The sequence below is a fragment of the Mauremys reevesii genome, linkage group 4 (genome assembly GCF_016161935.1).
Source record: "Mauremys reevesii isolate NIE-2019 linkage group 4, ASM1616193v1, whole genome shotgun sequence".
NCBI classification, from domain to species: domain Eukaryota; kingdom Metazoa; phylum Chordata; order Testudines; family Geoemydidae; genus Mauremys; species Mauremys reevesii.
In genome coordinates this window covers 103,078,351-103,102,389 of record NC_052626.1, presented here as the reverse complement: position 1 = coordinate 103,102,389, position 24,039 = coordinate 103,078,351, and the positions used below count along the sequence as shown (strand labels likewise).

The 24,039-nt window shown below is 41.2% G+C and overlaps 1 protein-coding gene across 2 annotated transcripts in view; it reads left to right on the top strand.

Annotated features, from left to right (window-relative positions):
- Window positions 1–24,039, top strand: part of PIK3C2A (phosphatidylinositol-4-phosphate 3-kinase catalytic subunit type 2 alpha) — a 91,719-nt gene that overhangs the window by 46,573 nt on the left and 21,107 nt on the right. For both annotated transcript variants that reach the window (XM_039533640.1, XM_039533642.1), the window contains exons 10-20: window positions 5,983–6,025; window positions 6,115–6,328; window positions 6,415–6,537; window positions 8,650–8,817; window positions 14,480–14,591; window positions 16,942–17,084; window positions 18,316–18,504; window positions 19,191–19,284; window positions 21,726–21,820; window positions 22,178–22,358; window positions 22,978–23,082. In XM_039533640.1, coding sequence (XP_039389574.1) covers window positions 5,983–6,025; window positions 6,115–6,328; window positions 6,415–6,537; window positions 8,650–8,817; window positions 14,480–14,591; window positions 16,942–17,084; window positions 18,316–18,504; window positions 19,191–19,284; window positions 21,726–21,820; window positions 22,178–22,358; window positions 22,978–23,082 — 1,467 coding nt within the window. The remainder of the gene's footprint in view (window positions 1–5,982; window positions 6,026–6,114; window positions 6,329–6,414; window positions 6,538–8,649; window positions 8,818–14,479; window positions 14,592–16,941; window positions 17,085–18,315; window positions 18,505–19,190; window positions 19,285–21,725; window positions 21,821–22,177; window positions 22,359–22,977; window positions 23,083–24,039) is intronic.

The following is a 24,039-nucleotide window of genomic DNA, read 5'->3' as shown; positions in this document are numbered from 1 at the left end:
GGATGCTTCGGCTGCTCTCCTATCTCTTGCAGGCAACTCAGAGGCCAATCAGTGTTTTTGTTCCACGTGGCCTGGATATGCCCCCTCTGCTCTTCTCAAATCCTCTGCCTCTATAGCAACAGGCAGTGGCAGGGTTTGCTGGGTGTTTTTTTTTTTGCTCCCACCCTTTCTCATATTTTAACACTTCTGCCTAGTTTTTTTGGGCAGTGGGATCAATGTTCTCCTGCAACATTTCTTCTTCTCCCTGGCTTGGTTTAGCCTTCCTTGATCCTTTTGCTGCAGCATTTCCATGCTATCTCCTCTGCCCCTTCCAGGCATGGCAGAGCAGCTGCTAAAGCACCGGCTTAAATCCAAACAGTGCTTTATAGGTGAGGCAGCCTTCTCCAGGCTCGGCAGATGTCAAGTTGTGCCCAGCCTTCCATCCCTAACTCTGGGGCTAGGAGTCAAATAGGCAGGTGGGGTCCCCTACCCACTGAGGCAGCTGCAACTCTAATGGGGGGAGGAGAGGACCAGGAACCCCAGTGCAGAGCAGGGAGAGGCTCTGAAAGCGAGAAGGACCCTGATCACGCCACTCAGGTAAGTCCCAGTGGACCCCTGCTGAACAAAGAGTGGAGGCTTGCGGGGCCAGAAGTCCCAGCCTTAAAGTGGGTCCTCAACACCTTGGAGAATGACTAGAAGCTTTGATTCTGTCTCCCTCATTCCCAAGCTGACCGGGAGATCTGAGGGGAATGGGACCCAGTAGGACAGAATTCTGAGTCAGACCTCTGAAGAGGGCTCCCGGGCCAAAGGAGGACAAGCTGCAAAAGGCCTTACCAAAGTTGCAGCAGAGCTACAGTTCCAAAGTGCTCTAAAAAGGTGAAGGGGGGGAGGGGAAAAATCTAAAAAGGAAAGAAGCACACAAATCCAGGAGATACAAGTTGTTGTCATCATCCTCCTTCCACTCCTTTACTGATGAAGGTGAGCTGTCTGGCTCTGAAACCTTCCAGGGGGTGATTTAGGGATAAAAGGAACAAGCCTGATAAGGGCTAGCATGTTAACAAGTGCGATGTCAGGCTGTATAACATTCAAGAATGGAACGGGGTCTATCGATGAGATACCAGCGGGTGACACTGCTGTAGCGGGATAAGATTCTTCCCTGAGAAGTGGGGTTCTGCCCTCAGGACTTCTGGATAGAAAGATGCTGGTCACTCTTAAAAAGGGCTTTGAAGGTTCCTCTGCCCCCCTCCCTTCCCACCATCTCTGACGACAATCTGCTTTGGAAGAGCATCTCTTTTTCCTGCCTGGAAGATCTCAAAGCCCTTGAACAGAGATCAGCCTGGCTTTGGCTCCACTTTAGAGTTTCTCTAGCAATAGCATTTGTAGCCGATGCCTCAATAGATGCAGTGAGGTTCACAGCTTGAGCCATGGCTCTGAAAGGTGGATACTCACTAAGCAGGTCTGTGCTTGGCCAGGTTTACAGGCTCCATCCTTTTTGGAGAGAAGGTGATGGGTGACAATGCGACAAAATACAACATAGTTTGGCTGTCAGAGAGGCACTCCTTTCATTCCTTATCCTCACAGAGGTGCCAGCAAACAGACATCAAATTCCCCAGGGGAGAACAATGGAATTGAGGTGTGGGGGAAAGTCCAGAGCATCGATACTCAACCTCAGTGGTCAGGAGCCAAATTAGCAATCAGCATTACCTAGAAGTGCCACAGTAGTGTGAATTCATTATTTCATTTTCAGCAAAGTGACTGACCAGGCATTATTATTTTTTATCAACTACAGTTGGTTAATAACATAACCAGTCAGGATGCTTTTACTAACTAACTCAGTGTTTTAATATGTGCTGCAAAGAGCCTCATGAGGCACATTAAAAAGCCACTTGCGAGCCTCAGTCTGAGTATCATAGAACTGGAAGGGACCTTGAGAGGTCATCTAGTCCAGTCCCCTGCACTCGTGGCAGACTAAGTATTACCTAGGGCATTTCTGACAGGTGTTTGTCTAACCTGCTCTTAAAAATCTCCAATGATGGAGATCACCTCCGCCCTGCCAAAATTCACTTTATGACAAAGATCACACAGACCTGTGCCCAGAGCTGAAACTAGGAGAAAGGAAGTGGGAAATCCTAAAGGAATGGTTTTCCTCAACAAGTGGGTCAGGGAAGTAGCAAGCCAGGGATGCTCACCTCATATGTTCTTCATCCAGTCATCCAGCTCCACTGACCCTGTAAAACAGTCTGATCCAGAACAAAATATCTCATATTCTGGATACGGGAGTGATAGTGTGTTTCCTCAGAAGAAAGGTTCTCTGGGTTCTACATCATCTTCATTGTACAGAAGCCCATTGAGGGAAGGGGAGGGAGCTATCAGAGCCATTCTCTGCCTCAAAAGGCAGAGTAGATAGAGACCCTGGCCTCTACAGTGTCATCCCTGGCCTGGAGGAGAGGGAGGGGAATTCTTGACTTCAGTAGATCTAGCAGAAACTTATCTCCATATCCCCATCATGCCATGCCATCACAGACTTCTGGGGTTTGCCTATGGCAGGAAACCTCAGTACTGAACACTCCCATTCAACCTGTCCTGGGTTCTCAGGGTTTTTACAAGGATGTTGAGGACAGAGCCAGAATCGGGTCACAGGGAACTCACCCCTTCCTGGATGACATCCTGATCAGAGCTCCATCACATTCCGCATCGCACAGGGGCATGTGTCTCAGACATTGAATCTCCTCAAGGCGCATGGCTTCACAATCAGCGCCAAAAAGGGTTCTCTGGTTCCATCCAGGAATTTTTCTTGTTCTAGAGCTTCAGGAGGCTTACCATAGCGCTATGTCTCAAACTGCTGGTACTCCTGGTGTCCTGCATGGGGCTCACTCCATCAGCACAATCACACATCAGAAATCTTCAAGCCTTCAATCTGATGGTGTGGGACCACTCCCTGGAACATGTGAAAGATCAAGTATGGGTTCCAACACAGGTGTTCAACTCTACAGTGGTGATCAGCCCACGGCAATGTCTATGGTGGCATGCCTATCTGGCTTCCAGTTCTTTAAGTCTTTGCATCCGATGACGGGCTGGAGAGTTTACTTGGAGACCCAAATAGCCCGGGGCCTCTGGACCCTGGAGGAAAAGGCTCACAGCATAAACTTCCTAGAGCTGAGATTAGTGAAGCTAGCTCTGCGACAGTTCCAGCATATCCTAAGGGGGAACCATGTCCTTGTTCAATAAGACAATGACAACTACAGTCACATGTAAACAACCAAGGGGGAACAAAGAGGTGGCACTACACACAGAAACAGTGCAATAATGAGGTGGGCAGAGCAGTTCCTCTTTTCCCTCTGAGCAATCTATCCCAAAGGGGGGCTGAAGTAAAAGGCGGCCTGGCTCAGCATGGTCAGCAACTCCAAGTGGTGCCTAAATCAAGAGGTTTTGAATATCCTTGTTTAGATGTTCACTCTCCCTTCAACTGACTAGTTTGTGGATGGTACGAATGCGAAGAGGCCAGAATACTTCACAAGGGAGACAGACCCCAGATCCATGGGGACAGATGCCTTATTGCACAGTTTGCTGCAGGGACTATTTGCCTTCCCCGTTACTGGAAAAGATGGTCCAGAAAATAAAACAAAGGGTGAAGGTAATACTGGTAACTCATTGGCCAAAGAGACCTTGGTACTCAGACCTGATAGAGCTGACATCGGAACCCCCACTTCAGCTTCCACAGAGACCAGACATCCTCTCACAAGGTTCTCTTCTTCATCCAGACCTAAAACAGCCTGGCTGTTGACCAGAAAGCACATCTGTCCTCCATAGTTAAGACATTGGTTTAGTCAAGGAGAGTATTGACACTAAAAGCAAACTTCTCTATCTGGTCCATATGCAGCAATTGGTGCCAAGAGCACAGTGCAAACTCAGGAATTCCAGCCATTCTGAACTTTCTCCAGGAACATAGATAGGCATTGCAGCCTGGTACCATTGCATGTCAGGTGTCCGCTCTTAGTACCATGCAGTTCGCAGGCTCCTTGGGCTCCCTGGCAGACAATCCACAGGTTTAACCACATTCCTTTAGTCTGATTTGCCAGACCAGTGGTCAGGCCACTCTTTCCCCCATAATGGGATCTTCTGCTAGTTTTGAGGGCCCTGACAAGCCATCCCTTCAAGCTTCTGACTTCAGTCTTTTATTTTTCCGTTAACACTGATTTCTTAATAGTTGTCAGATCGGCCAGGTGTATCGGAGCTGGCAGCCTTAACTGTACAGGAGCTGTGTGTTCAGAAGGACAAGGTGGTGCTCAGGACACCAGAATCCTGACTTCCTTCCACACTTCCCAAGAGTTTGTTCTTCTTTCATTCTGTCCAAACCCATAATATCCCATTGAAAAGGAGTGGTACACTTTAGATATCAAGAGCATTGAAAAGTTCTCAAGCATACTGAATCCACAACAAGATTAGGCTCCCTATTCATATCCTTCTATGCTAAATGCCATGGACTTAAAGCTTCCAAGTCTGCCATTGATAGGTAGATTAGACTGTGTATTGTGGAAACCTACAGATCATCAGAGGCACCTGTCCCAAAGGGATCAAGTTGCTTTTCATGAGATCCTTAGCAACCTCATGGGTGAAACAAGCAGGTCAAGTCACTTTGGAAATTTGCAAAGTGGGCCACTTGGTCTACAGGTAACATCTTCAAAGCACTGCAGGATGGACCTTCTGTCTTCTGCAGAGACCTCCTTTGGCAGGAAAGTGCTGCAGGCAGTAGCCCAGAAATAATACAGACTTGAGCAAGCTCACAAAAAGGGCAGGGTACTTTTTTCTTACCAAACTTGTTGCACTGCTCATTGCTTCGCAGATGTCCAGAATTGTGGGAGAGACAGAGCTGCAGAACAGAATTTCTCACCACTAATTTCCTTTCTGCTAACAGTGACTCATGAGCCTGGATGGCTCATATTAAGTGGAATTGTTACTGTATGACTGTCTTGGTCTAAGGTACAGTTATTTCATTGTCTCTGGAATACTTGTTGTCATGCAAGTTTCACAGCTTGGGAATAACTCATCTGGCAGCCAGCAAGAGCAGAGGTGATGTGGCCAGACCATGGAGCACCAAAACACTGATCCTTCTCAGAGCTGCTGAGAGAGGAAAGCAGGCCAGACATGCAGAATTGTGTGAGGTGCTCCTAGCAGAAAGGAAGTTATCAGTAAGAGGTTTTCCATTCTTTATGCTACAGCAGTACCCCTTCATGACAGTGATGTAATGGAAGATGGAGCATCCAGGTATTGCAGCATATTACAAATGGCTTTTTACACAAGAAATTGTTAAAGGAATAATGGAACAGATACGGAAAAATTAAGGCGCTAACTTCTAGTAGGTCTCATCAGTTATTCACCGAACAAAAAATAAAATATAGAGGCTAGCTGTATGGTAAAGATATTTCTGATAGAATATACTTTTGAAAAAGTTTGGTGCTCCCTAGGTGTATAAGTTCATGCTTTATACTAAATTTGTTGCATGGTTTGAGAAATAAGTCTCATATCAGGTAAAAGAAATACCTTGACTACTGTTTCAGTTTTTTCCAGCAGTGAATATAACAAATATATTGACCATAACAGTCCTTTTTCCTCTGGAGTAGCTGATCTGTATGCCACCTTTGTGTTCCCCCTAGTCCCTTAGTGTAAGTTAGTGTAAGTCCCCCTCAGCACTACTGATTTATTCTGATTTTAATGGTCCTCTAGCAGTTATTACATTGATTGTGGCTTGCCAGAGCAGTTTGCTCTGGTCTTGATCACTCACTGTGAATCCTCAGATATTCACATATGGTAGCTTTTTATGGACTTTTTGTGCTAGAAGAGTGCAAAGGGACCAAAGTGTGAGCCTAAATCTGGCCCAGTGTTTCAGGTATCATAATGTGTTTAAACTACAAAGCTTGTCATTGAGAAGACTGGCAATTGGGGATTATTTAGATGTAAGCTGCTTCAATGTTTTTCTGAAATTTGCCATAACTTACTGTGCAGGTGTCCTTAAAGCCCAGTGATGACACTAGCAACAGTTCAGTTGGTAAGTAAAACTTTTTTTAATCTTATTTCAGAATAGTTTTCAGATGGTCGTTTTAGGAAGATGTGCATTAAAGATGTATTATAATCTAGGTTCATTGCAGCCTGAAAACCATGTGCAAGTGAGCATAGACCAGTTGACTGCAGCAGTCTATGCCCTTCTTCACCTCCACTTAAACTCAGGCTGCAGTAGCAGCAATTCTGCAACAAAAAATAATAGAAGCACTAAGGAAGCATGGACTGCCACAGAGCACCTGCAATTTACAATATTTGCTGCTCATGGGATTCTTACCAGTTGGGTGTCAAAGTGAGTAATTTATTAAACTAATGTCCCTTTTTACAAATCAGTTCTCTTGTTCTTTCTGCTTCAACATACTGACTGTTCCTTTCCAGTTATGAAAAATACTACTTGGTTTGCTCTCTGACCCATAATGGAAAAGATCTGTTTAAACCTGTTCAGTCCAAGAAGGTTGGCACATACAAGAATTTCTTCTATCTGATTAAATGGGATGAACTGTAAGTAATTTTAGTACTTCTGCTCCTAAAATATTCCTCTCTTTTAATTATAGTATTTTCTAACTATACTTACATAACGTTCTGTTAGCTATCTAAGCTGCTAATTCTGTTGAACTCCTTAGTAAACTTATACTTTCTATTATCACAAATGTCTGACATGTTAATACTGTCTGGGTTAGAGTAGCACTTTACCCTGCTAATTTTGAAAGTGTGGGGGTAGAGGGAAGAAACAAATGCTCTCTACTAATATGCTGATTGTTCACATTTCTAAACTGTTGGAAAACTCCTCCCTTTTTGTGGGCACAATTTGCACCTATAAAGAGGAAAACAGGAAAAAGGCTTCTTCAGTTATGGCCTGAATGTCTAGGGAGGGAAAAACTTGTTACGGTATTGGCAAGCTTCCAGAGTACGTACTTCTCATTGGAGTCTCTAAGCATTTTTCAGTGATAAGCTTATCTTCGCTTAAATGCAAGCAGTGTGTTTTAACACTTCTTTGCAATGTATGACAACAGTTGTGCATATATTATAATTTTAAAAATCTTAGACGGGAGGGCTGTCACTGGCAAGAAGGCAGACTCTTTAAATGCTCACTTAAGAAAATCAGACTTTTTTTGCTATTAAATCTAATCTTCTGTGTGGGAGAAAGTTTAACTGTCCTTGAGTTAATTTAGATTTTGGGGCAGAGGGGTGAGGAATGCAGGAGGAAAACTGTGCATTGATGGTGTTCTAATCCTGGGGGTTAAAAATTGGCTCCCCTCACCCATTCACTGTTTCAGTACCACCACCACCCCGCCCCCGTCACACTTAAAACAATAAAAAGTGTCCAGACATAGGCTTTGAGCACCTTCCCCTTTGTTTCAAATTATAATTTTAAATACACAATTCAACTCTCCACTTCTACTAGGCAACATCTTGTAATCCAAATGCTACAAACCTACACACCTGCCTATACCTTAGTTCCCTATCTCTTCAAAGGCCAGGTTAAACAAATGGGCATTGCGGTCAACAAAATCCTGGCTATTTTACACCAGGGCAGAACAGTATTTCAAACTCCCTGGAACTCTATACAGAATGACTAAGTACCTGCCTTCTGTTATATGGAGGGATCTAACCTGAGCGCATCTGCTGATGGTAACTGGGCAGTGTATCCCTGAGAGACAGGTGGTCTCTCAGGCTAATTCCAGGTCACTTAATGTAGGAAGTATGTAGAGTTTTGGCATATAAAACTGACATTACAGTAAAACTAAAGAATACTTCAAGGCAGGAAAAATAATAGTGTGAATTTTACTCTGTCCATTGAATTTTATTAGTGTTTAGCAAGATTTGAAGGTTCTACTTTGTGTGCCATTTCAGTACATGTAAATGCTTACATGAAACAGCACTTCGTTTGGATGGAAAACCTATTGTCTCAAAGCTTGACTTTATTATTAAACTTAGAAAAGTAGAGCTGTTAAACCAAATCTGTAGGCCCTGATAGTGAGCAAAAAAGTGGAAAAATTAATACTAGACAGTTAAGCTCCTTGGAAAGAACATGTAATTTTACACAAATCTTGTCCATTAAGAGGTACTTTTGAACTTAGATATGGTGCAGGATTGTTGCCTTGCACCCTTCAGAAATTGTGCACAGTCAACTTGTGGAACTCCTTACCTGAGGAGGTTGTGAAGGCTAGGACTATAACAGTGTTTAAAAGAGAGCTGGATACATTCATGGTGGTTAAGTCCATAAATGGCTATTAGCCAGGATGGGTAAGGAATGGTGTCCCTAGCCTCTGTTTGTCAGAGGATGGAGATGGATGGCGGGAGAGAGATCACTTGATCATTGCCTGTTAGGTTCACTCCCGCTGGGGCACCTGGCATTGGCCACTGTCGGTAGACAGGATACTGGGCTAGATGGACCTTTGGTCTGACCCTGTACGGCCATTCTTATGTTACTGACACTAGAGATGTGATGCAGCATGTGAATAAATGAAATCTGCATATTAACATTCAACACCAATTCACTTCCTTTTGAGAACAAAAAGCATTAACATATATTGTAACTTCCTTTAAAGATTCTAATGCTTTATCTTTTCTTCTGAGTTGAGTCTTCTTTAACATACTTTTATTTTACAGAATCATTTTCCCCATCCAGATTTCACAATTGCCATTGGAATCGGTCTTGTGTCTCACTCTGTTTGGAATATTAAATCAAAATAGTGGAAGTTCACCTGATTCAAATAAACAGAGAAAGGGCCCAGAGATGTTGGGTCAAGTTTCTTTACCTCTTTTTGACTTTAGACGGTAAGCATCCAAAATGTGTTTATTTTAACTAATGACTTGGGCATATAAAAGGATTTAGATGATCTCCACAAGTGCAGAAGTTGTTTCTTTGCCATTGTTTTTAATAGACTGATAAAGGTAAGACTTGTAGACCGTGCTGCGTTGGAAGTTACTCTTAATTAGATGTGAAGGATCAACAGTAAATAGAAATCTGCTTTTAAGATGCTGCTATTCAAATGGTTCTGCATTCTCCTAACAGACAGACTAGTAGGGTTAGTTTGATAGGCTGTTTGGATGATACTTAATAATCAAAGAATGTTCATATTTCACCCACAGCATCTGAAGAAGTATTATTGTTCTTTTTTACCCACAAAAGCTTATGCCCAAATATTAGTCTTTAAGGTGCCACCAGACTCCTTGTTGTTTACATGATAGTTTTCCCAAATAGAGACCACAGTGGGTAGCAGTACTTCAGAGTGGCAGCAGTTTGTAGCATAATAAGAGAGCATCCTTGAGGCAGTCCACTGACATCCAGCATAGGATCTGGTGAACAGTAGATTACATACATGTAAAGTGTCCACAAGTGGTGGTGTCCCACATTGTCTACTAAATTAAAATAGTACTGCTTTCTCCACTGACTGAGAACAGCCTATAGGGAAGGAGAGAATAGCACTTGATGAACAGCATCAGGGGCATTTGGCTAGAAGGTGTGAAAGGCAGACGAGTTCACTATGTATGCAAGTGTTAAGCAGACAGGAGCTGGTAACAATGTGGTGGTAGAACAGATTTGGTCAGAGCAGCTTGCTCACAGGGTGTGTGCACACAAGCATTGGTCCAACCATGTGACACCAGTTACACAGTGCAACCACAGCATAGAGGGCAAACACACCAAGCAAGTAAAGCAGACACCACAGAGCAGCAAGCTCTCTGAAGAAAACACTTATTGCTTAACATATCTTTTATGGGTTAGTTTTGTCCTAGCATAATACTTTGGTGCTGAGGTAGACTGTAAGTTGACTGTAGTTTCCTCAGTGAGGCATTTTTAGTTCTGGGGACCTCAATTCATTCTCTCACAAGGCCTCCAATCTCTTCCCAGTAGCATTACTCTTGCTTTAGTGCAGCTAAATTCCATAGCTTTGCTCAGCAGGAGTTGATTCGAAGTTGAGAGCTCTTTCATCCAGCTCATCACCTTGAACAAATAGGGCATCATCTGAAACCTTTTTCAGCCAGGACATTGAGCTTGTATATGAACATGTCTTTGGGACTGTAAATCATTGAGAGAAATTCAGTTCTTGCAGTGCTCTTAAATGGAGATTGGAGGAAAAGAGAGAGGCTCTTTAAAAATGGCATCTGGGACTCTCCTTTACATTCCTTTTGTGAAATTCAATTTTTAGTGGTCTAGAAAGCAGTCAGTCTCCAAGTCTTCACATGATAACAATATCTGGCCTTATTACTCTGGTGTAAGTTTTTTTTTTTCCTATTTTCTTATTTTTTTTATGATAAACCATATAAAACTTTGAAAGAGCTTAAAAACTCAAGTACAGTGCCTCTAATCCTGTCTACAAAAAAAGTGGATAGAATTGATTTATACATTTAAGCTGCCTTAATATTACTAATGTAGTACACTAATTCTGTAAGTTGCTTATGCAGTAGTTAAAATGATTATGGAAGCTCTGAGCAAAACAAATATATAGTTTGTAAGTAAGGAAGATCACTTCCAGCCTATCCACATTTAGGAAAAGTTTACAGGTTCACAAATTTACATCCAGAGATTAGACAAACTAGAACTGAAGGCTTTCTAGTTTACAGACTCTGAACAGTGGTTTCTTGTTGTAGACAGACAGTGAAACTGTTATGTGATTTTTAAGTATAATAATCTAGGGTCAGATTAAAGGAGAGTGTAAATGATCAAGGTATTTAATTTTCTGTCTCTTTAGAATAGTTTTTAAGGTACAAGTAACTAGTGTTCTCCCCCTGTGCATTCACACTTATTTAATAGTGCTGGATTCTTTTTGCAAATGACTTAGTTGACAGTATAGATCTGGGGACATTGATACCACTAATGCTGGACACAAAGCTACATTCACAAGAAACTCTTCAGTCCCTAGTTATTGGTGCTGGATACTTGACATTGAACTCAGTGATAAGCTCAGAGACCTGCATACTGTTAAAGATGGTCATAGAGCTACATCTAGTGCAATGTGACCCTGATCTTAGTCATGGTCTCTGCTCTCTACAATAGTATGAATAACAATTTTGAATGGCTCTTTAAAATCAATGCTGGACTTACACCATACCAATTTTAGTCAGCTAGGCCTGAAGACCCTCCACCATCAGAAGGGATTTTGAGGCAGCTCTCATGGGCTTTGCTGATCCACACAGTGCCTCTGCCATAATGAAACTTTCTTACTTTTTTTTTAAATGAAAAGCAGCCGTCTAACTATAAACAAAAGTAGGTACAAACAGGGGCAGCTCAATGTATTTTGCCGCCCCAAGCACAGCAGTCAGGCGACTTTCGGCAGCATGCCTGCGGGAGGTCCGCTGGTAACGCGGATTCGGCGGCATGCCTGTGGGAGGTCCGCCAGTCCCGTGCCTTCGGCGTACCCGCCACCGAATTGCCGCGGGACTGGCAGACCTCCTTCAGAAACGCCGTTGAAGGCAGCCTGACTGCCGCCCTCATGGCGACCAGCAGGCCGCCCCCCGTGGCTTGTGGCCCCAGGCATGCATTTGGTGCACTGGTGCCTGGAGCCGTCCCTGGGTATAAAGGGGCAGGAGACAATTAAAACTAAGGGAAACATTTTTGAACACCGAGTTTTAAACCTTCAGCTGTTCAGCAGGATCTAAAAGGCAGTTGGAGCCATTCCACTTGGAATCCTCCATGAGGGAGAGGTAAGTGGCCAATATAGGCTAGGAGATTCTAGACACTCGTAAGTGGGAATATTCAGAGGCCTCATGGTAGAAGAATCAGAAGATGGATCAGACATTGTTTACCAGACTTAATGACTAAAATAACTTTTACAAAGTGTAATTTTTTTCAATTAAAGGAATGTAAAGATAAAGTGGTAAATGTTAGAAAGCTCTCTATCATTGAAGACCACTGGCCCAGATCCAAACTTTGCTCAAGAAAGCTGAGGAGCAAAGCTCAGGCTGGGGATGCAAAGGTAACCTTAAGTCACCTTTGTGCTCCTCTGATCTTGAGCTGATCTGCCCCAGGCTAGTCCCCAGGCACAGCTTGAAGGCTTCTGCAATTTACCCTTATGGTTGCTGACTGGTGTAGGTCTACACTGCAATAAAACACTCATGGCTAATCTGGGTTAGCTGCCTCAGGTTTGCAGGGTTTGGGCTATAAAATTGCAGCATAGACATTTAGACTTGGGCTACATTGCTATTTTTCAGCCCCAGTGACCAAACCAGCTGCCCTGGGCTATAACACTTAGTGTCAGATGGTTTTTTTTATCGCAGTGCAGACCTGCTCTGAGACCATTCCAGCAGCTGGGATTTCTGCAGCACAGGAGTGCTTTGACCATACCCGCTGCACCATTCATGAAGGAGTGATGCATTACAGTGGTCGTGTGCTACCTGAGGACCCCCTATTGTCAGGGACGCATAACTGCCCTTATACAGTTGAGGAGCTGGTCCTATGATCCTGCATCTAAGTGTTTTTTACCAAATAGGATAGTGCTTACCTTCAGCTGAATGTCAAGTTGTCAATTTAATTATCGTATTGTTGGGCTACTTGGAGAGAATCCTATCAACAGTTTGAAGAGCAGAGAGATGGATATATCGTATGTAACGTGTGAGAACTATTTCAGCTCCCTGAAGCACAAGGATCCAAAAGCAGCAAAGAGTCTTGTGGTGCCTTATAGACTAAGACGTTTTGGAGCATGAGCTTTCGTCAGATTTGGTCAGAGCAGCTTGCTCCTAGCGTGCTCACAGGGTGTGCGCACACAAGCATTGGTCCAACCATGTGACACCAGTTAAACAGTGCAACCACAGCATAGAGGGCAAACACACCAAGCAAGTAAAGCAGACACCACAGAGCAGCAAGCTCTCTGAAGAGAGCATGAGCCTTCTAGAAGAGGGCCTCATCCTCCCTGATTGAACTAACCTTCTTATCTCTAGCCTGCTTCTTGCTTGCTTATATATACCTGCCCCTGGAAACTTCCACTGCATGCATCTGACAAAGTGGGTATTCACCCACGAAAGCTCATGCTCCAAAACGTCTTAGTCTATAAGGCGCCACAAGACTTTGCTGCTTTTACAGATCCAGACTAACACTGCTACCCCTCTGACCTAAGGATCCAAAAGAATGTTGGGCCAAAGTCGGATGAATAACATGCATACAGTAGATGTAGAAATGCTAGCAGAGACTGACAGTGGACTACTACAATTGAATGCAGGCCAAGGTAGTTGAGGGATACAAGCCAAATACTCCAGCTGCATTTTCAAATAACATCAATAACGAGGGGATCTAAAAATTGCTACTCACTAGAACATTGAAGATTCAAAGGTCATTACTGTGCTGTGAGAATCTAAAGCCAGATTGGAAGCACTTGTGATGAAGTGTGGGTTTGGAAAGGATACAGCTCTTCCATTCTTGCTACCACATAAGGGAACTAACAAGTGCTTGAAAGAATACTGTGTAATTCTGTGTTCGTTTGTTCTTCAGTGGCACAATTAGCTGGTGGTTGGGTTTTTTCATTATGAACGTCATATTAATAAAGACCAAGGTATCACTGCCTCTTCTCTCCCCCCCCCCCCCTTCCTTCCCAGCCCCTTCTCCCCAACACACTGAAGGCTTGATCATCCCTTTACATCTTTCTCATGAAATTAAACTGTATTGACTAGAATTTTTTTGACTACTTGAGGCAGGAATTATCTGTTCTGTTCAATGCCCAGCACACTGTTAGAATTCTGTAAATATATAACTGCAGCGACTCATACTAATTAATATAATTGGTTCGTAGTAATGTGAAGTTATTAGCAAAATGTTGCATCTGCCGCTAAACCAATATGTGGGTTGATTGAATCATAGAAGCTATAGATGAAAAAAAGATCCCCAAGTCCTATCCCCTTGTTGGTGCAGGATTGTTGCCTGTAGAATATTTACTTTGTCTGCAAGCTTTATTCGCTCCACATGGGCAACCGTGCTCCATTTTATTTATCTGAGAGGCTAAACTTTTTTCCCTTAGCCAAGTCCACCATTTCAATATTGAACTTTATCCTTCTGGCTTAGAGCTGCTCACAGGTTCAAGCATTTTGAGGACTTGAAAAATAAATATGGAAGATAGTCAGAAGAACATATATAGGAGAATGAAATTATTCTTTGTTTGGCTGCTCAAAATCACAGTTGCCAACAAATGGCATGCATCCAGTGTTCCCTCTGAGTCCAGAAGCTTAATATAGAACCTCTTTTTGGAATAAAAACATTCTTTCAAGGAAGGTTATCGTTTGAGAACATCTATATTCTGTGACAAATTTTTGCCATTATAGGGAACCTACTGATAGTCCATTTAAATTATGAAGATATAGCATATTAATATTTTTATCATTTGTGAGCTACCATCTTCTTCTAATGGGTGTTTGTGCTTCCCAGATTTCTTACTGTTTCTAACAAAATTTTTGAGGAGTAGACACAGGGTATAGTTACTAAAATACTATGCTTTTTCCTTTGTGTTCTTAGTTTGTTAACTTGTGGGACTAAGCTCTTACACCTTTGGACTTCATCACATGTGACTCCCACATCAGGAACGGTCCATAAAAGAGGAAATCTCATGGAAAAAATAGTTTTGCAGGTAATTTTTCTGATTTAGTTTAGTGTTTTTTTGTTTTGACTTGAATACATACTGTTTGAATGCCATAAGTGATCAAGAATTTTGTCTGTTGGCAGAAATAGATTGATATCACTTTGGGGGGGCACAGGAACCTTTTCATTGTGCAGGCTATGGTAGGTGATACCAAACCAAAATACCAGTGTAAAAACTAGGGCTGTCAATCGCAGTTAACTCATGCGATTAACTTAATTTTTTTAATTGCAATTAATATTTTTTAATTGTGATTAATTGCAGTTTGAATCGCACTGTTAAACAATAGAATACCAATTTAAATTTATTAACTATTTTTGCCTGTTTTTCTACATTTTCAATATATTGATTTAAACTACAACACAAATAAAGTGTACAGTGTTCACTTTATATTTTTATTGCAAATATTTGCACTGTAAAAATGATAAAAGAAATAGTATTTTTCAGTTCACCTCATACAAGTACCATAATTAAATATCCTTATGGTGAAAGGGAAACTTACAAATGTAGATGTATGTTTGTTACATAGCTGCACTCAAAACAGAACAGTGTAAAACTTTAGAACCTACAAGTCCACTTGGTCCTACTTCTTATTCAGCCAATCACAAAGAGAAATAGTATCAGAGGAGTAGCCATGTTAGTCTGGTTCTGTAGAAGCAGCAAAGAATCCTGTGGCACCTTATATACTAACAGACGTTTTGCAGCATGAGCTTTCGTGGGTGAATACCCACTTCTTCGGATGCAAGAGAAACAGGTATGTTTACATTCACAGGAGATCATGCTGCCAGCTTCTTGTTTACAATGTCACCTGAAAGTGAGAACAGGCATTCACATTACACTTTTGTAGCTGGCATTGCAAGGTATTTACTGCCAGATATGCTAAACATTTGTGTGCCCCTTCATGCTTCGGCTACCGTTCCAGGGGACATGCTTCCATGCTGATGACCCTGGTTAAAAAAATGTGTTAATTAAATTTTGACTGAACTCCTTGGGAGAGAATATAGTATGTCTCCTGCTCTGTTTTACCTGCATTCTGCCATGTATTTCATATTATAGTAATCTCGGATGATGACCCAGCATGTTGTTCTTAAAATGAACACTTTCACTGCGGATTTGACACAATGCAAAGAAGGTACTATTGTGAGATTTCTAAAGATAACTACAGCGCTCAGCCTAAGAATCTGAAGTGCCTTCCAAAATCTGAAATAGGGTGCGGAGCATGCTTTCAGAAGTCTTAAAAGAGCAATACTCTGATGCGGAAACTACAGAACCTGAACCATCAAAAAAGAAAAATCAACCTGCTGGTGGCATCTGACTCAGATGATGAAAGTGATCATTCGTTGGTCTGAACTGCTTTGGATTGTTATCGCGCAGAACATGTCATCAGTATGGATACATGTCCTCTGGAATGGTGGTTGAAGATGAAGGGACATACGAATCTTTAGAAATCTGCTATGTAAATATCTTGCAACGCCGGCTACAACAGTGCCATGTGAATGTCTGCTCTCACTTTCAGGTGACATTGTAAACAAGAAGCCGACAGCATAATCTCCTGCATATGTAAACAAACTTGTTTTCTCTAAGGTCTGGTCTACACTACGGGAGGGGGTGGGGGGTCGAACTAAGGTACACGACTTCAGCTACGCAAATAGCGTAGCTGAAGTCGAACTACCTTAGTTCGACTGACTTACCCATCCAGACGTGGCGGGGTCAAACTCCGCGGCTCCAAGGTCGACTCTGCCACCGCCGTTCGCGGTGGTGGAGTTCCGGAGTCGACCAGAGCGCGTGGGGAGTTCGAACTATCGCGTCTTGATTGACGCGATAGTTCAAACTCCGAGAAGTCGAACTCACCGCGTCGACCCGCGCGGTAAGTATATGGACCTACCCTGAGTGATTGGCTGAATAAGAAGTAGGACTGAGTGGACTTGCAGGCTCTAAAGTTTTACATTGTTTTATTTTTGAGTGCAGGTTTTTTGTACATAATTCTACATTTGTAAGTTCAACTTTCATGATAAAGAGATTGCATTATAGTGCTTGTGTGAGGTGAATTGAAAAATATTGATTTTTTACAGCAAATATTTGCTGTAATAAAAAATAAAGTGAGCACTGTACACTTTGTGTTGTAATTGAAATCAATATATTTGAAAATGTAGAAATTATCAATTTAAATGGTGGTGTTATTGTTTAACAGTGCGATTAATTGTGATTAATTTTTTTTAATTACTTGACAGCCCTAGTAAAAGCAGTGGTCAATGATCGCTGATGCAGTAGTTCAGCGCTAAGGGAGCCGTTTCAGCTTTCTGAAAGCTTTTAAAGACTGGCTTCTGTTTTAATTTTTCAGGTTGACTTTCCCTCCCTGGCTTTTGATACTGTATACAAAATTCCTCAAGCTGCAAACGGTTTGGTACATCATTCAATAGAAACATTGGAAAAAAATGTAAAGGAGCGTCTTCTTGCTATTCTTGCCAAAGATGGCACCCTTGGGTATGTTAATATATTGTAGCAATAATTTATCTTTCTACATGTAAGGAACTTTGTGAAGAGGGAATTAAGTACGTAACTTTAGTTAAATTTCCTCTGTACTAGTCTGAAATATTAGTTTAGTGTTTTTGAAGTCCTGTGACTGGCTTAAGTGTTCTGTATGTACCCCAGAAAACCGTGGTCTTGAAATTACAACACCTACTTGTTTTTTCCACAGCTTGTACCCTGGCATCTCCTTTATTATACTAGACTTTTTTTCTCTTTGACGCCTTTCTACAAAATGTGCTTGCTTGGAGCTCTTCAGACTGTAGGACAGTGGTGGCAAATTAATGATCTGGCAGGTGCTGTGAATGAATTTCTGGCTTTTGGGAGATGAGGACAGTGGATATTTAAAATGTGGCAAGGCTACGAGAGAACTGGAGAAGGAAGGAGAAAATGACAGACTAGAGTTCTAAGGGGGGCACCTGATAATTTTATAAATGCCATATCTGTTAACATCAGTTCCTCTCTTACAACAGGATTACTGGCCAGGATTCTGTATTTAAAATACGCTTAACCTTCTTAACTTCATAAACAGCACAACATTCTCCATTAATAAGGCTGAAATGCTGTTGTGAGCGGAGCCTCCTATGTGACTATATCCTGACCCCTTTTTTCCCTAGCTGGGAAGGAGATGGGACACAGTGTTGCCTGTTATCACCTAAAACTTGTCCCCCTTACTAAAGGCTGACACACCATCTACAGCCACATATGCCCCCTTTCTTTCATATAAATGAGGCTTGTGTGCAGCTCTCATTATGAAGAGTTTCAGTTGAACTGGAAACACAAGAACCCATTTTTGGGGGAATCTATGTAGTAAGTTAACTTTTCACAGAACAGTTGATAAGTAGGTTTCCTGAAGCTGCTATATACGCTTGAGAGATCACTAGGAGAAATTAGGATATTGTACGTGGCAGTCTTCCTGTGTCACCTGTGCTGAACTAACACTGCAGTATGGCGTTCGGCACTGCTCCATTTCAGATGAAACTTAAAACGATCAAGTTCTAATTGCTGCTCAAAGCAATCTACCATTTCAGCGGTATCTTCCTCACTGCCCACTTTAAACTTTTAGGTTGTATTCAAACTTGGAGGTAGATCAAGTGACTTACGTATGAACTTTGGCAAGTGCTTTGGTATTCTTCAGAGTAACGATAGTCATTCTTATACACTAAACTGCTGTTTGGACTGTCTGCAGGCTATCAAAGGAAGATAAAGAATTTTTGTGGGAGAAGCGACATTATTGCCATGGACACACACAAAGCCTTCCAAAAATATTAGCTAGTGCCCCACACTGGGACTGGGCAAGTCTTCCTGAAATATACTCACTGCTTCAGCAGTGGCCTCCCCTACCTCCTTTGACTGCTATGGAACTACTGGGTTCAAAGTAAGTGAACTCCATAAATTATATTGGGTGTTTATTTTTCCCCAGTGTTGTTGTATTGTGCAGATAGTTAGCATGCTCATTTGTAATTCACTGTAGAATTGGACATCAGCTGTTGAATTAACACAAGTTAATGTCCACTGCACAGTCTGTAATTTTGTTAACAAGTTACGGCCTCCATTAACTTAAATTGTTTCTCTTTGGCTTGCATAGTTAGTTAGCTACTTAATGGGTTTCTAGCTAAAAAGTGCACAGAAAAGGTTTGATTGCCAACAAAAGATGACTTCTAAACTATCACTGATAGGAGGATTATCTGAATTTTCTTCACTTGTAAAATATGGCCTAAATTTTTATACCAAAAAAGCCCCTTGTCTACATTTCAAAAGCTGATTTAATTTCTCTGATAAACTCAGCCAAATCGACATCCTACTGTGACGTTACAAGAGGAGACTTAAGTGACTCACCTCAAAATCTATCCTTTTACTGTGAGAATAGGTTTGCTATCTAAGCAAGCTAAGACAAATTGTTAGAGGGTAGGTATCCCTGCACCTGTATGTTTATACTGGGCCTTCTGTGTGGGGGGCCTGATACTGTTGGGGGCATGCAAGCACTACAACGATAAAGGTTACTCGTGTATCTCTGCTGAAGTTAAAACAAATAGTGAGTGTGGACTTGTGATACTCTTGCAGGTTTGCAGATCAGGAAGTGCGAACCACAGCTGTGAATTGGATTGAGGCAATAAGTGATGATGAGTTAACAGACTTCCTCCCCCAGTTTGTGCAGGTGAGATTTATTGGTGACCCTTTTTGTACATTTTCCAACATTAGAACTCTTGATGAACAAAAAATCATTTTTTTGGGGTATAATTTGGGTGTGAAAACGCACATCTGGGTCCTTTTTAATTTAGTGTTGCCATTAGGTGGCTAGGTACAGAGGTGCTATGAGTGATATTAAGTAAATTACTTAGTTTACATGCTGGATTAGGTAGAACAAAAAATAGAATTATACTAGCACCTTCTGGATTCATATGAGACTTCTGTGTACTAAATAAATGGTCACTTTTTAAACTTTACCTTTATATAAAAACAATAAAAATATTCACACAATGAAACAAAACATATATAAATGCATAAGATGGAAATAGCATATAACAATTCGACATTCATTATTTGCAAAACCTGGTGTGGAGGAGTGTGGGGGAGGGCATGATCTCATAAAGGTAATGCAAAGCATCAATTATTAAAATGACTAAATAGATAAATAAGTGAGCAAACAACCTGTGAGTATCAGGGACTAATACACCTCTACCCTGATACAACATGGTCCTTGGGAGCAAAAAATCCCTACCACATTATAGGTGAAACCCCATTATATCGGGGTAACGGCGGCAGGGCTCCAGCAGCGATATATAGGGCCCAGGGCTCCCCACAGCAGCTGGAGCCCCGGGCCCTTTAAAGCGCCACCCGAGCCCCGCTGCTAGAGCCCTGGGGTTACCGCACTATATGCGAACCAGTGTTATATTGGGTCGCGTTATATCGGGTTAGAGGTGTATATACTAAACTGCAAAAGTAAACAATAATTTTCATGTGTGACCAGACATCCTGGTTTTTTTTCCAAGCACTTCTGTTGGACAGTATTTTTTTTTCCAGTGCAGTAGTACAGTGCTCTCACTAACCCAGTCTGAGTCTCTGAAGGAGGAATTGAAGATTTCCATCTTCTCATAATAACTTTTGCCCACTACAGTAGTTACAGCAATCCATTTCTTCATGCCATCTGGTAATAACAAATCATCCAGCACCCCTATACTACACAAGCTTGGGCAAAGAAGGATGGTGACACTTCATGTTTTTGAGAGCACACTGAATATGGTGATCCAGAACACGTGCATTTTTGACAGGTGTAGAGGATAATGTGAAATGTTGACATGTGGCTCTTTGCATCTCCAACATTTGCCATGTGTTACCAATTGAGACTTAAATAGAAGTTCTGGAGTCCAGTAATGCCCGTTTTTGTATTTTTTGTTCTGGAAGAATTGTAAGGATAAAGAACTTAAAGTATCTTTCAGATTAAGCCAGTTACCCTCCTGGATTTCTGTTGTGGTACTAAGGCTAAGTTTTTTTTTTTTTTCCCATTTTTCTTTCAGACTGAGATTGAGAGGGTACTGCAAAGCATTAAGCCACTTTAAGCAGTTCCTCCAAAGTTAACTTTGTTTCCTTATTTCTTAATGTATTCTAGAGGTGAGAGAGTTGAAATAGACCAATTCTCTCCCTATCTTTGCATGAATCCTTAAGCATGGCTGCTGAAAGAAGGAACTGAGACACAGTGGTAGCTGTTTGGTCTCCCTTGATTATGTGGTGATTTATCACCTTGTAACTTTAATTTTTGTTAGACAATTTGGGTAAAAAAAGGATTAAGTGTGGAGTTGGCCTTGATCCTGAGGCACTGGTTATCCCATAGTGGTATATGAAGAGAATTAGTAAGATCAGACGCTGTAATCATCTTAACGCATTGCAGGATGCCCCATGTAGATGCAAACATTGGATTTTCCCTTAAGGATGTGGGTGGCTTCTTAAAGTATAGAAGAGAGGGAACCAAATGGCATAGCTAAGCATGGTAGTTTTTTGGTCTCAAACCAAGCTGGTATGTATACAGAGGCACTGGAGAGGGAACCACCTTTACAATAGGACACATTTGAAATGCTAGATAATATAAATGCAAATCTGGCAACCCCATACTTCCAGTTGCCCAGAACGTTTTAAGGGTCTTGGGTGACAAACAAGGCTGTTTTTTATCCCATATAAATTGTATAAGCCGATTTATTGAGCAAAAAGCAAGGGAGTGACCTTAAAAGGCAATAGGCCAATGACATAAGTCAGTCTGAGCCAAAATAAATATCTGACCATTTGTATTCTCCTGAGTAAGGATAGAGGTGGGAGAAATGTTATTACTTACATCCTTGGTAATTTTTTGTAAAATATAGTCTATTGGTCACTCTTTGAAAAACGAATATAAAAGACACCTGAAGCTGTAGTGGTATTATTAATCACCTAAACTTTCACAGATGATCTGGAATTAATAGCCAAAGCTAGTAGTTATACTCTGCTCTGAACCCCTAAGGATCCTCTGGCCACCACTGAACTTCAAATGCTATAGGTAACCCCCCAAAACAACCAAAGTCAGTGTATAATCTAATTTAAAAATTGACTGATTTTCTTACATTTTAGGCATTGAAGTATGAAACATACCTGGACAACTCTTTAGTCAGATTCATTTTGGCTCGAGCATTAGGAAATATTCAGATAGCACACTGTGTATATTGGTAAGAATGTCTTTCTTTCATTATTTAATTACAGTCAGATTGGTGTTTTCAGAACAAAGTAATTTGCTGTCTAAATGCTAAAATTTCATTAATGTGTGACAGATCAATAGACGTTAGATCAACTCAGCGTAATGTGCAAAAGATAGTGTTCCTTGTAATAAAACCAAATGAATCCATAAGAACCAAACACACACAGTTCTCAGTGTTACTGATTTACAGCAAGTAATGTATGTGTGTGCAGTGTTGTGTAATATCCCTTGTTAACAGACTTTTTAAAAAAGGCTTACTATTGAATGCTTTAGAGGGGAAATATTGCTTTGTAGGGAAAACTACTAACTTAAATACCTGCTATTTCAGGCTTCTGAAGGATACCCTACATGATGCAAAATTTGGGGTAAGGTATGAGCATATTCTTGGTGCCTTCCTCTCAGTCTGTGGGCAAGGGCTGAGGGAAGAGCTGGAGAAACAGACCAGACTGGTACAGCTTTTGGGAGTGGTAGCAGAAAAAGTAAAACAAACAAGTGGATCTGCTAGGCAGGTGCGTATGCTTAACTTTTTAATATTATGTGTTAGAAAGGGATACAACTGACTTGAATTTCCAAGTAAATGTATTCAGCCTCTACATTAAATACATCACTGTATAAAAGTATAGTAAGATATATTTAATCAACAGATGTTAAATGTTTCGTCAACAGAATTGTGCATGTTTTAAAAAAAACACACACACTTTTGTCAATGACTAATCTTCAACTGCTAGCTGTAGCTGTGTGGGAGGAGTGGTTATGATGGGAGGAAAGGAATTGGCAATGAAATTGATGTTGCTACAGAACTTGGCCCCATTCTCTCATAATATATGGGGCCCTGTCGATAGGCTGCTAATGTAAATTTATAATTTTATAGATTCAGTACTGAAAAATTTCACTGGCATGGCATTAGGGCTGTACTGGTGGGGTTATGGGGTTTTTTTGTTATTTTTTGGATGAGAAGTTAAAATAGATGTTATGACTGTGGTAACTTAAAATCCCATGGCACTCTTCAGGAATTAAGGCATTGGCTCTGCTGTTCTGCGTAATTATTTTGCTTGTCAAAAATTTCCCTGTAGCTATTTTAATGGATTAATGTCTGTTCTGCTTTTTTATTATTTTTTTTACTCTCAGGTTGTCCTGCAAAGTGGTATGGAACGTGTACAGTCCTTTTTCATGAAGAACAAATGCCGTTTGCCTCTCAATCCCAGCCTTGTGGCAAAAGAATTAAATGTCAAGGTACAGTATAGAAATATTTTTTTTTTAAAATCAGAATTACATGCTTGTAATTCATGAAAATCAACATGCAGAAAGGAATATTTCAAGTATATGAAAAGTGTTACACTGGTGGGGGGATCTTTTTAATAGAGCCTTTAAAACCAGACAAAATTAAATTAGATGAGAAGATCCAATGATTATGGAAATATTTGGTACACCACCAGACCAAGGTTTGATTTAACTTGCTACTTCATCAGAACCTAGTGGAGCTCTCCTTACATAGCAGCAAGGACCTGGTCATACATGAGTCATAAAAACACTGAGAACAGAGGAAGTTTCAAAGCATGTGAATGGAAAAGTTAGACAGCCTCCAGCAATGGTCAAAGGAGAAGGAAGTGTACAAGACTAAAATATTTTGAAGTATATATTGTGGGATGGAGCTAACCAGGGGAGTGATTGGATGTGTTCCTCAGATCCTCCATGCTAGGAGGCAAAGATTCTATTTTAAAATAAGAGTTTTTATGCAACTGGGAAGATTAGTGAACACGAAGTTGCAAAAACATATGCAAGCTCTGACAGTCTTCAGAGCCTCTGAAGCATAAGTTGCATACACTGTCTTGTATGCTTAATAATACAACACTTATGCATTACACAATACATATGCTAAGGTTGTAAAATAAGATTATAATCCCATTCCCTTATGAGGCTGAAGTTATAAATGCAAGCAGAAGACTGTCTGGAACAAGAAAATATTGGAGTTCTGAATTCCATGCTCTGAAAAGAGGAACTGCATCTCAAATTGTAGAAGCCTCAACACTGCTGACACTTAAATCAGAAACCAATAGAAACTAGAATTTTCCAGGAGACAGCTACAGTAATATGATTCTAATGGGTGTGGGGCAGAAAAATGACAAGTTGTGAAACTTCTGAATAAATTGATACCAAAACAAACTCGCATGTACTGAACATTGGTCCTAA